We start from the raw sequence: 14,008 nt of genomic DNA, 5'->3' as shown, positions 1-14,008 counted from the left end.
TATAGAATATTGCTTTTTGACTACCCCAGAAAAATCAACTATCAAGTATTGGTATGCTAAGTTTAGATGTGATGAAATGAGCACCGAAGACGATGAACGCAGTGGACGCCCAAAAGAGGTTGTTACCGACAAAAATATGTAAAAAATCTACAAAAGGATTTTGAATGACCGTAAATTAAAATTGATTGTGATCAACTGAACGTGTACATCATATCATTCACGAATATTTGGGTATGAGAAAGCTCTGTGCAAAATAGGTGCCGCGCGAGCTTACTTTTAACCAAAAACAACGACGAGTTGATGATTCGAAGCAGTGTTTGAAGATGATCAAGTGCAATAAACCCGAGCGTTTCCGTCGATATGTGACAATGGATGAAACACGGCTCCATCGTTTCACTCCGAAGTCCAATCGACAGTCATCCGAGCGGACTGTACACGATGAACCCGCTCCAAAGCGTCGGAAAACGCAACAGTCGGCTAGCAAGGTTATGGCGTCTGTATTTTGGGATGCTCATGGAATAATTATTATTAACTACCTTGAAAAAAGAAGGGCCTTCAACAGCGACTATTACATAGTGTTATCGGACCGCTTGAAGGACAAAATCGCCGAGAAATAACAGCATTTTAAGAAAAAGAAAGTGCTGCTTCTCCAGTACCTTGCATTAGTACCGTAGGACTTCCTAACATTATTCACTAAACCTCGCCACAGTTGACGGTCGTTTGTAACGATTCTGACCTAGGACATTGTTTTCTCAAGCTGTTCTCTCATTTTGATGAAGATCTATTTTTGAAACTCATATATAATTAACTTTTTCTCTAAAATTATAAACCCTCTATCTATGTCTAATAATTCATTTGTCTCACACAACTTCACTTTTCGCGTACCCTTTTATGGATCATCCAAATTACATCTATTTTCATCAAATTAAAGCCTGAGTTATCATAATTGTTTCCATTTTTTTGCTATATATGATATATATTTCTGTGAATTTAAAATATGTGTTGTTATATAATATATTTAGCCAAATGTGCTAAAAAATTTCTGATGTATAAATTTGTCTACTTCTATTTTAATTTATTGATACCAGAGCATCAGAGTTTAAGTTAACTACACATTTAACTATCACATTTTAAACTTGGATTGTATTTGTTTTTCGGTTTATAACCTCTAATTATTGACATTTTGGAGAATTTTTGGATTGTTCTTGCAAAATATTTTTTTTACCTAACAACAAAATTAACTTTTTTTAGTTCTATTTTTTACTATTTTTCTTCAATGCTTAACTTACAATATTCTCATGAATATTCATTTCATTATGAGCGTTCAGTTCGCCGTTTCCAAACACTTGGCCAAAACCTACGTAAAACGTATTTTAGCTAGAAGTTTTGCATTCACACACAGTAAATTGTTTAACAGCATTGAAATTATTTCATTAAATGTCGATATTTCTATTATTTCTCTTTGTTTCTTTATTTGGACGATATTTGGAAAAAAGACACATTGTAATACACAGACAAGAGCAACTAGTTATCGAGAATGAAAAGGTTTTAAAAACTTGTGATTATAGTAATTTGATTGTTGTGATGTGGTTGATTAAACATCCGATGTAAAAGGGGAAAGACAGAAAGTATATGAAGATCCTTGACCTGAATCTCTCAAAGTGGTGTCTTACATGTTGGGAAACGTCGCATCTAGCAATTCAATCTCCGAATAAAGCTTCAAAGTTACAGAAAAGGACCCTCAAAATGTGTTTATATACATTTAAAAAATTATGTCATTTATCTGAACGTATAATTAGAAGCAAATGACTACGAGGGAAAAAAGGCTTTTTTCATACCATCACATTATGGCGAAATTTTTACACATGTCTTAATCCCTGGACGACCCTCTGAGGCAGATGGCTTTAAATTCTTCCGAGGATTTCGTCCTCCCTTTTATGACTGTTTCCAGTACGTTTCCATATTATTAGGGTCACTTTGTTTGAGTAAAGGGACATCGGAGCGCCTTTTCTCGAAATATGTGAGCCTTTTTTGCGGCCCTATTTTATGGGTTTGTTACGGATTTCTTTTTATTTTCCGTACTGACAAATTGAGATGTGTTAGGATGGCGTCTACAGTCAGCATCAACCGAATTTAGGATCATCTGGTTTTTTTTATTGAGAATTTAGATTCTGCTTTTCTTTATTGAGATATAAACGGATCCTGTTTACCTTTTCCATGTAAATGTTCTTTATGTAATGTCGAAACTACAATAAACATGCTAATAATTTTACATCTGCTTTTATATGTATATATCTATTGGTATGTTAGCTAGAAACAAATAACAAGATATGTAAAACTTAATTTATATTCTTGGGCGTAATTTCAGGAGATTTATGATATGTCTATACTTTTCTTAAATCTCATGATAAAAATATTGGAAGCATTGAATCGGTATATGAATTATATAACTATAGTTATACTAATATAGTCCTAGAGATAAAATAGCCAATGCACGTCATATATGACCACGAATATACTGACAAATGTAGTTTGCAAAAATGTTAAATTATTTTCAAATTCATAGCGAGCTTTTCATTCTTATTTTACCCTAGTTAAAAAGATGCAGAATGCTGTCTGATGCGTCGGAATATGTAACTGAATTGGTCTATAAAAGTTGATTTGTGTTGGTAGTTTTGATCGATCCTGTTATCAAATGTCTACAAAATGTCAATAATAATAATTAGAGATTGTAAAGTGAAAAACGTTTTAAAGCAAAGTCCAATTTAATTCGGTAACATTTGCGACGTGCTAACTAAAGGGAATTATAATACCTGCAAAGAAGTATGTATAAGAACAGGTGGTCACAAAATAATAAGCTATAACAAATAACAGAGTCTAAAACTCACAGGTTTACGAAAATAGTGCCCTGCTGAAAATAATGAATAGACAGCTATAATAAATAGACAGACTAATAAAACAGCACTACACACGGGCTAGTGGTCGTTGACTGAAGATAGCCAAACCCTGGAACCTTCTCATAATGTACTAAAATGCACACTCTAAATTGAGAAAAAAATAGAGTTCAAATAAGTAATAATTGTAAACGTAACAAATGTTTTAAGGTTATTAATATGAGATATGTTTTAACCATAAATATAAAACAGAATTTAGATCGTAATAAAATATTTATAGATTACCGACAGCTAAAAATATATTATTCGAGACAAAGCCCAAAAAAGCGCAATTTATTCGGAAGTGACTGCAATATCAGATGTAAACTAAGGACCGTCGTAAAATCGAATCCAAAATCAGGGACGAATTTAAAACCACCCCTTTGAAAGGGTCGTCATGAGAGTACGGCACGTGTATGTCTTCGGTCGTGACCTACACAAGGAAAAGGTCCGTTTTTTTCTCTTGTGTCTGCCATTAAACTTTACGCATCCCATTTTAATTAGACACTATGCTTAATTTTGCTAAAGAATTTCATTATTTTCAATTATCACGTTATATACTTTGGTTTTAATTAAATTTTATTTCGCATTATAGTTCAACATACGGGTATATATATATATATATATATATATATATATATATATATATATATATATATATATATATTTGTAATAATTATGTTTCCTCTCTATATATTACTTCATTTCTTAGTTTTTCCTCAAACAGTCCTCTCCCACACTAACCGGTTCTAACTTTTTTGCTAACATCCGTGCTCAACACTTATACAGTACCGCTGGCCTTATTTCTAACTCTATTTCGTTTTCCTTCTGGTAATAATTAATATCTTGAAATTATACCATTACATTAACTAATCCATATAATTCTGCTCAGTAAAAGAAAGGAGCGACAGCGAAATTAGAGAAATATAATGTATCTACTTATTTTTACTTAAACATTATTTTTAACACATACCTTATGTTAAATCAGAAAGAAAACTTATAACGTATGCAGCGCCGTCCTCCTTATAAAATATCGCTATAATAAGCTGCATAAAAGGAGAAGGGTGTACGGAGCTCTACATCGTTGTAGTTCACAATATTACCATTATTCACTGCCGCCATCACATCATCGTCATACGTCTTCATTTTCGTAAAGTATCCTTAGCGAGTTCCTGGAAGTAAAAAAAAACTCACAGCCACTCATACATACTTCAAGTTATATGTGCTCAAGTAGATAATAGTAAAAACCGTAAGATAAAGCTGGTTGCTGTATGAATATGAAAAGGTTTCTTTCGCCATTGTTCCGACAAAAGCAGCTTGGAAATACGTGCCGCTAAAATAATTTCAGAAGCGCGCGTATTTTGGACCTAATTTCGTCGTTCAACGAACTGTTTATTATTCAAATTAGTATATAGATATTAAGACAATTATTTATTATTTTCGTTTTTTCTAGTTACCATTTCTATATTGATAAATTAATATTATATAATAGACTGGGGAAAAAATAACGTTGGTTTCTCCTATTATACAATATTAAAGTCACAAATCATTAGTAATATTTATTCGGCGAAGCTAAAAACCGAATTAATTTTTCCCACAACCTATTCTTTACTTTTCATGGATGTTGTTCATAAAAAACTATTTATAATCATTTTATTTGTTTAAATTAGGTCACTTGAACCTCACGAGAAAGTTAGAAAGACTCACCCTTTCAAAATTCAAGTTACTCCATCGACTATGTTTGAAGCTATACAGACATAAAAGCACACAATATCAATTTATCTATAAAAAAAATAAAGCTCTAAATTGGAATCATAATTATATTTTATTTCATAATAACGGTAAAGATGAAAACACAGATAATAGTCAACGCAACTATAACAAATTATAAGACACAAATACTATATACTAGGTTATAGTAAAAGTTACTTAAAATTCATTTGAGTTAAGTTAAAAAGTCCCTGGCCTACCACAGTAAAACACATTTTTTTGCCAAAATTAGTTTTTTTTATTCAACATAATTCCTTTCAAGGGTGATACACTGATTAAAGCAACCCTCCAAATTTTCGATACCATTTTTGTAGTACGATTTGTCCTTTGCTTCAAAATAGGCCTCAGTATCGGCGATCACTTTTTCATTCGACGAAAATTTCTTCCCAGCGAGCATTCTTTTGAGATCTGAGAACAGGAAATAGTACCTGGGAGCCCGATTTGGAGAATACGGTGGATGAGGAAGCAATTCGAAGCCCAATTCATGGATTTTTGAGAGGATGCATTATCTTGGTGAAGCAGCACTTTCCTTTTTTTTTCAAATGCGGCTGCTTTAAGGAGATTTCGTCCTTCAAACGGTTCAACAACGCTATGTAATAGTGGCTGTTGATGGTCCTTCCTTTTTCGAGGTAGTCAATGAAAATTATTCCATCCGCATGCCAAAATACAGACACTATAACCTTGCCAGCCGACTGTTGCGTTTTCCCACGCTTTGGAGCGGGTTCATCGTGTGCAGTTCACTCGGATGACTGTCGATTGAACCTCGGAGTGAAATGATGGAGTCATGTTTCATCCATTGTCACATATCGACGCAAAAACTCGGGTTTATTACGGTTGATCATCTTCAAACATTGCTCTGAATCATCAACTCGTCGTTGTTTTTGGTCAAAAGTAAGCTCGCGCGGCACCTATTTTGCACAGAGCTCTCTCATACCCAAATATTCGTGAATAATCTGATGTTCATGTTCAGTTAGTAAATTTTTCGTGTCTGATGATTTTTTTGGAATGTTTTCGTCGGTAACAACATCTTTTGGGCGTCCACTGCGTTCACCGCCTTCGGTGCTCATTTCACCACGTCTAAACTTTACATACCAATCCTTGATGGTTGATTTTGCTGGGACAGTGTCCGGAAACTCGGCATCAAGCCAGGTTTTTTCTTCAACTGTTTTTTTTCCTTCAAAAAGCAATATTTCATCAACACACCATATTCCTTTTTATCCATTTTTTTCACAATAACAAAAGTTACGTCACTCAAAATGCTATAATTCACAAACTAATTCTCCGACAGCTATCGAATTTATACACGTATCTTTTGAGGGTTAGTACTAACTAGAAAACATATGGATTTAATTATAGTGTAATGTGTCAGGCCTGTGACTTTTCAATTGGCCTGTTAACAAATTATAAGACACTTTATTATTGAAATATTGTCTTATAAAAATTAAGTGCTAATCCTTGCTTGTTTTTTAGTTCTGTGAAGACAACATATGGAAGCTGAATTTTTATATACATATACGATAGGTTAAAAAATCTGCTTTAGAAAGAGTTTGGTCAAAATTCATTTAGGTTGGAAAAAGAATAATTATACAAAATTTAAAATTAATAATAATTTTGGAAATTTGATTCGTGATTCCGTAATAATAATGTATAATATTGATTAATTTTTTAAAAATTACCTGTACGTGAAATATAATCTATAAAGGTTATTTATTTTTCTAAATAATTTGCATAATTGCCCAATGCTGAAGGGTTATCGACGGAGTGCGGAAATGACATGGAAATGATTCGGTTATGCCCGTCAGTGGAAAATTAATCGATGGAAAGGAACAATGGACGAGGTCCCCGTTGGCAAATGGTCCTTTATTAAAAACATATTATATCGGAATCGAATAAAAGTGCCAGATCGAAATTTTAAATGAAGGATTTTTCCGAATACTTTTCACTTCCAGGCGAGGCCTAAATTAAAATCCGTCAATCAGATCGAGACAATTTCGGATCGGATGAGAGAAAAAAGCGCCCGTTTCCAAAAATGTCTTCGCTACGATCGGTAAATAAACGTCTCTCCAGCCTCGTCCTAATGAAATCAAATGTTAATTTAGCCTTCGTGAAATACCAACGTTTTTTTAGTATCTCTAAAAAAGGCATAACTTTGTTTTTCATCGAGGATGAAAGAGGTCGAGTAGTGTACCAGGTGTGTAACTACTTTCCGGTTCTTGTAACAGATTTTACTAATAATCTTGTAATTTGAGAAATATAATTTTATTCTACATTTTAAACATTAACCATTATAGATTTATAAAACGTATAAAAACGTAAATTTTTACACACACACATTACATTTTGTACAAAAACAACGGCGCGTATGACTATTCTTGTTTCATAAAATAAAAATCGTTTGCTGGTGGGGACTTACGGTGAATAAGCCTCATCCAAAAGAGCATCTGAAACGTAGTTTCGACATTTCCAATGTGGCGATCTCAACATTCAAGGAAAGGTCGTTCTGGGAGGCCGAAAATATTTTAAGATGCGGGTTTGCAGGAGTTATTGGATAAAGACCCAACAAATGCTCAAAAAAAAACAATTCGCAGAAAAATTCAAAGCATGAAATATCAATCAGGGTTGTCATCTGTCGAAGCCGACCCATCAGCTACTTAAGTCATCGAACCAGATTGCTCTAGTGTATTACGAACTGTTGATAGCCTATATAAAGCTTTAATTATGAACGCTGCTGACAGAAAATGATCAATTTAAACTATACATTGATAAACTGTGGGTTGTTCGATCGTACCTATCATACTCTCCAAACTTGCTCCATTAAAAAATGGCTCCTTGAATGGTCTAGCCCAAAAACACAGATGACCAACACTTTGAATAAATAATTTCGAAATATCCATGTGGAGAATGTATTTTCTTTAGCGAAGAACCTAAAAGGAATTAATAACGCACCTGGCAATTTTATGTAATCTTAATAATATAGTTTTTAGTACTTTAAGGGTTTGATTTAATCATAACATAATTTATAAATACTCCGTCCAATAAAACAGACAATTTACGTCATAGGTCACGTCAAATATACTGCGAAATGCAATTTGTAATAAATTTTGTTTCTCATTTTGTCCTGGTTAAAATGGAGATAGAACTACATGTCAACCTATAAAATACGATTTGGATTGGAAGCGGTGGGCGATGTTGCCAAATGCCTGTAAAATTCTTCAAAACATTAGTGATAATAATAAGAGGTTATAAACAGGCAAATGTTGTAAGTCAAAAGTCAAATTCGATTCGGCATCATTTTGACGTCATACGTTTTGATGACGTGCATCAGTTTCATACCAAAAACTAGTTGTAGAGTATTTTAAACCCTAGTATATCAGAAGTGTTGAAGTATTTAGCCAATAGTTGGCGATTATGGCACTTAAGACAGTAAATTCATTCTACTTAAATGTATAAAAACTATTCCTATTACGTTTTATTTATTATTTTGTATGTAATATTGGAATTGTTTCAGGTTTTGCACCTTTCATCGACGGTACCATCCTGGTCAACCCCACCGCACCTCCGCCCTCTAGTAGTACTTCGACCGTCGCCACGTCCGCCGGATACGAGCTGGCCGACTTCCCGGACCGCGACCTGCTGTTCGCGTTGACCAGCACAGAGTCCTACCTCGATCTGAACGCCCAGGACCTCGAGTTCGGCTTCAACGAGACGAAACGCGACCGCATCTTAAGGACGTACGTTCGGAACTCGTATTTTTTCCATCTGAACGAGATATTCTCGACGCTGAAGAACGAGTACACGGATTGGGAGAAGCCCAGTCAGAATCCGTTGAGTGTGCGGGACGCGACCCTGGACGTGTTGAGTGACGGCCACACCGTGGCGCCCCTGATTCGAATAGGTTATTTACATTCGCTCAGTGGTGGCAAAACGTTTTTTCTACATTTTCAGCATCACGGAGGAGAAAGAGACATGCCATTGGTAAGTTCTTGTATCTTTCATGAATAATATATCATTTAATCAAAATATTATTAATAGGTTAGGGTTAATCGTTATTGATATCTTATTAATCACTACATAGTATAAAACAAAGTCGCCTTTTCTGTCCCTATATCCCTATGTGCGCTTAAATCTTTAAAACTACGCAACGGATTTTGATGCGGTTTTTCTCAATAGATAGAGTGATTCAAGAGGAAGGTTTATATGTATAATACATGCATAATATACTAAGACAACATTGCTAATTTTAGAGGTTTCTAACGTGATGTCGTAAATTAACCTATTTTTTTAGGCTTATTTAGCAATTAGCAAAAACGCTGCCTAACCCTACGAGTTAGATCAAATTAATGTACTATAGTATTGTACACCATAAAAAGGTCTACAAAAAAGTCCGCGATGGTATATGTTTATCTTTTAGGGATAACCCACATTAACCATTTTGATTGTTTACTTTTTACGTGAGAAAATGGCTTATTTACGAAGCTATTTTAAGCAATACGGCATTAATCCTTATCGAATTAAGTACCTTAAATACAGTGTGCAATTAATATAGATCAATATGGTTCCTTACAGCATGTAAATTAAACAAATATTTTCGGAGATATTACAAATTTAAAATTTGCGTTTAAAAATGTGTAATGTAATAAAAATTGTATGAATTTAGATATTCCAAAGATAGCAGGAAATCTTCATAGTAAGTATAGGGGAAGAGGAATTGTTTTACTCCAAATTTAATGCGTGCAGGCCAAGGGCAGTAATGAATGAACCAAAAATACTGGATCGATTTTAATCATGTTTTCATTGAGTGACATAGGCATATATATTTTATGCCCGTGCAAAGTCGGAGCGGGCCGCTATGTTTTTATATACAACGTTCATATTTTTTCTGTAGTGTATTTAATTTAGTATCAGCATTGCACCCGTGCGAAGCCGGGGCGGGTCGCTAGTATCTTATAATCTTATTCCTTTTATGTATTATTAATTTAGTCTGTAAATGTATAACTAAATCAGTAAAATAATATAAACCCCGTTAATATAAATAGTTTTTAAATATTTGTCTACCATTTAAAATGTTCATTAATTAATTTTAGAAAAGACTTTCTATAATTCTGTTATATACTTGACTATATAATATTCCGTCCTATTTGGAGTAGCATATGGGAGTAATGACACAACCTATAACATGTTGTAACCTAACTGGATATGGGCCTTGTCTCCTACATATGGTGTTGAAATTAGACTTGTATCGGGTATGAACTCTCAGTATGAATTTATGTCACAATCTACAAGATAATTAATGTATACGAATTATAAATAATATGAAATGACAGTTCATAAACCTTAAATTTATGTTATTTCTACATTATTTAATCAAACATATTAAAAAATATATTTCTTCGATAGGATTCTTAAAATTATATCATACATGTCATAGAAAAATGCCTACCCCCTTTCAAAATATCAGAATCCATCGAAATTATCTTTGTATTTAATTAAAATATACTAGATTTGTATGTAATTTTATTCAAATGTCTGTCGCTGAAATTATGCCACTGGATATCTTGTATTACCACAATTGCTGGTTGTAATAGGATATACCGCAAGTGTATTGGTCGTATTAACGTCATTATCGCACTAGTCAAGATTATTGTTGCAAAGCAGCTTGAATATTCGCGCCAAGGGCAACTGAAATTAACTAAACTGCACTGGTTTACTGTAAAGTATCCTTATCTGTTTCACAATTATATGCGTATATACTAATACCAAACTAGTCAAGACAGTGGCTGTATAAAATGTTCAGATTTAATCGTTATAGATTTCCAACTGTACACATTTTTGTTAAAACTTTCTTAATTTTGTTCGTAATTTACGAAAAACTGTCCGAAAATATACGAATTAATTGATGATTATATTAGAATTATTTGCATAATAAATAATTACTCTGAAAAGATGTATATTTGTCTAACTTTAAGGCATGAGTGAAACAAAAACACCAATTGATGTAAAAAGCTTTTATTTTATAGAGTTTCATTAGTTTCTGTCATATCACGTACATAAAGGAAATCCGTTTTGCAAATGCGATGCAATAAATCAAGCAAATAAAAATGTACGTATGTTTCAGAAGACTAAGGTCTTAATACTGAAACATTTCTTATACGGGATAGATTATACTTACGATGTAAATTTGACAGATATTTTATTCATGAATCCATGCTTTTACAGACACGGAAGTAAACGTAATCCAAAAATAAAATGGAAACTTAACACAATTTACTGTACGAAACACAAAACGTCGAATACTGTTTTTTTTTTAGTTCTCTCATCCTAAGTAAAATATATAATATCATACAAGAATAATATATAATAACAATAGGCTAACATATTACAAATATTAACGAAATATATAGTAGTTGGAAATATAAACATAATTATAAACAAATAAATGGAAGAAAAGTCACTTATATTCTGAAGATTGATGCTGATTTTGAAACTAATTTCAACTTTGTTTACACGTCTGGTATTTCAGCCCCGCATTTCGGCCTAAATCAACATACTAAAACTAAAATGCAGGCTACTGTATTATTAAGGTCCACATTGTTTTACTTAGCATAAACTTATTTCATTTCAGAAACCCAAACTAGAATAAATATACCGAATAATAACAAATATAAAACATTTATAAAACATCATTAACTTTTCAGAATTTTCCGAAGATAAAATAACTTTCATACGAAAAAATGATACCCTATCAATACGCAATAGCGTGCTATTTTTATATTATAAATTACTTCAATTTAGTATAAGAGAGTTTTATACAAGAAAAAACTGCTTCTCTTGAATAAAACAAGCAAGGCGTCGGCTATACAGAAAAATAAGGAAATAACTTACAAAAGGAAAACGTTGCCAACACAAAAAAGTTATACAAAAAAGAAATGTTATGAATATATATAAAAAAACGGGAATGGATTACTTGAAAATGTAAAGGTTATTTATAATATCTGATGTAAATTTGTTGTGTTGAGTTTTTATTGGATAATTAATATATAATGCCTTCATTATTTGGCGTTGTTAAACTTATTTATAATTACTATTGCAGTATATACTAATTCATTAAAAATTATATACATTTCATAAACCAATCTATAATTAATAGTTCATTTGCTAAAAAGATGGAATGGAAAGAGTCATATTCGGACTAATAAAAGTTGTAGAAAATAAGTACAAACTACAAAGAACCTATGAATTGGTGAAAGAAATATAAATAGGTCGGATGGATGACAGAGAAAAGAGAAAAATGTAGGCCAAGATGCAAGATGCAAATGCAATAGAAAAAAAACCTACAGTCCTTCCAATGAAACAGCCAACACATGTAACAGAAGCAATCTATAAAATTGGATTTGTGTTGGTATTAGCCGACTCTGTTGCCAAATGTCTGAAAAATTCCTCAAAACGTCAGTGATAATAATTAGAGGTTATTAACCTGCAAATATTTAAAACCATAAGTCCAATTTCATACCACCACTGAATTTAAAACCAGTTTTACATTTTTACAAATGTAATTGTATTTCGATATCGTCTATGATGTGAATCGGCTGTTTTATCGGACGGACTATATAAATAAATGTCATAAGTCATTTGTTACCGCAAAAAGTATAAAGGTTATACACTTTCCGGAAATAATTTAATCATAACGTGGTAAAAGCTGTATGAAATTAGATATACATGCTAACAAACCCATTTGTAATTCGACCCGGAAATTTTTATAGGGTAAATATCGAAAGGTTATCGAAAAATAGGCTTTTCAAATACCTTTTGAGGCCGAAAACCGATACTTATTTGACCCGAAAGAGAAATGTGTCCATTCTTCGACCGTAGTGGTTTATTGTATAAAGGAGAGAAGGTTAGATGGTGTTTGCGGGGGTTTTAGTTTTTCAACAGTTTGAAAGGGAATTCTACATTGGTCGTTCTTTTTAGCGAGAGGCTTTATTTACGCCATATCTTTTTGAACGAGAAGCAGAAGAAAAAAACAAACGAAAGAAATTTGTTGGTTTGGTGAATAGTGAAAAATAATATATCTTTTTTTTCTTTCAATAAGGTACGTTTTAGTTCTCTTGTGTTGTTCAACAACTTGCCCAGTAGGAAATAAGTATTTTTCATGGTAACTATTATATACAGTATCTCCACTGAAAGAGTTATATTTTAAAAAATGTCTAGATATCAATTATCAACATTATATTGCTTTTTGGAAGCAGAAAAACTTATTACAGTCTTTCAACAAAAATCATTCATAATTGGACCAAGACTTGGAGAATAAAAGTTAACCAAAGGTGCATATTAAATATACTTATAATGAAACTGAACATAGAACAATAACACACTGTTGTCCCATTTAGCAACAGCGCCACGTACCAAAATTTCGCTGGAAAGAGTACATTAAATAAACAAGAAATAAAATGGGAATATAGATGAATGTATTGGTTAATTGGAAAAAGTATTAATTATCTATAAAAAAAATAAATTGCTATTACATAAGCAAATTCAAAAACCATAATGGACTTGTGGAATCAAGTTGAGGGGATGATGAATTTGTGAGAATGAGAATTGCAAGTTTTGGGTAACATTTGGACAGGGCACAAGTCGGGGCAGTAAAGTTTATTTAATAGAAAAGACGGCAGTGTTAAAAACTGAGTAAGGACCGATGGGTGATTCTATATATATACCTATTTTTTAACTAGCCTAAAAATTAATTGTAGGTCAGTTGGTAACTGTTTAGTAGTTTTCTTTTGTTGTTTCAGTTGGTGTTTCAATAAAAAATTTCCTACAAATTAATTTCCACTCTTAATATTGACAAAATGACGAGTTAACATTCTCATCCTCCATTTCCACTCAAAATGACTACATTAAAACAAATAAAACAGCACCGAACCCAGTTTGCGTTCAAATAATTAAGTGTTATTCAACAAGTAAAATATAAAATCCAATTACGCCCCAACCCAAAAGTTAACAGAAAAATCTCTGATTAAACAACATTCAGGAACGTACCGTATGAGTAAATCAAGAGGCCAACATCGGGACCGGTGTGTTTTTTTAGCGAAAATTCAGTTTAAGCAGATTGGATATACTCCGTGGTCGCTTTTATTCCACGGATGTTGGAGATCATGCAAATTTCCTTATTAAGTTAGGTCACGAACGACCGTAGTAAAATGCACCGCTTATATGAAAGCCCATTCGTGACTCTATCTGGAACATATCTCATAAAGTAAATGCGTCCGAGGTTATCGGGAAAATTACCTTTTTTCCGGATACATTGC

At 32.7% G+C, this 14,008-nt stretch overlaps 1 protein-coding gene across 1 annotated transcript in view; it reads left to right on the top strand.

Annotated features, from left to right (window-relative positions):
• Positions 1–14,008, top strand: part of LOC143203020 (neuroligin-1) — a 294,443-nt gene that overhangs the window by 236,630 nt on the left and 43,805 nt on the right. Inside the window, exon 8 of the mRNA XM_076415110.1 lies at positions 8,212–8,678. Within this exon, the coding sequence (XP_076271225.1) occupies positions 8,212–8,678 (467 nt within the window). The remainder of the gene's footprint in view (positions 1–8,211; positions 8,679–14,008) is intronic.

This window comes from Rhynchophorus ferrugineus, unplaced genomic scaffold, assembly GCF_030347505.1.
Source record: "Rhynchophorus ferrugineus isolate W39M unplaced genomic scaffold, kcgeb_rfMv2 rfM9, whole genome shotgun sequence".
Lineage (NCBI taxonomy): Eukaryota > Metazoa > Arthropoda > Insecta > Coleoptera > Curculionidae > Rhynchophorus > Rhynchophorus ferrugineus.
Note: the sequence above shows the minus strand (reverse complement) of the source record. Positions and strands in the feature narration are given on the sequence as shown.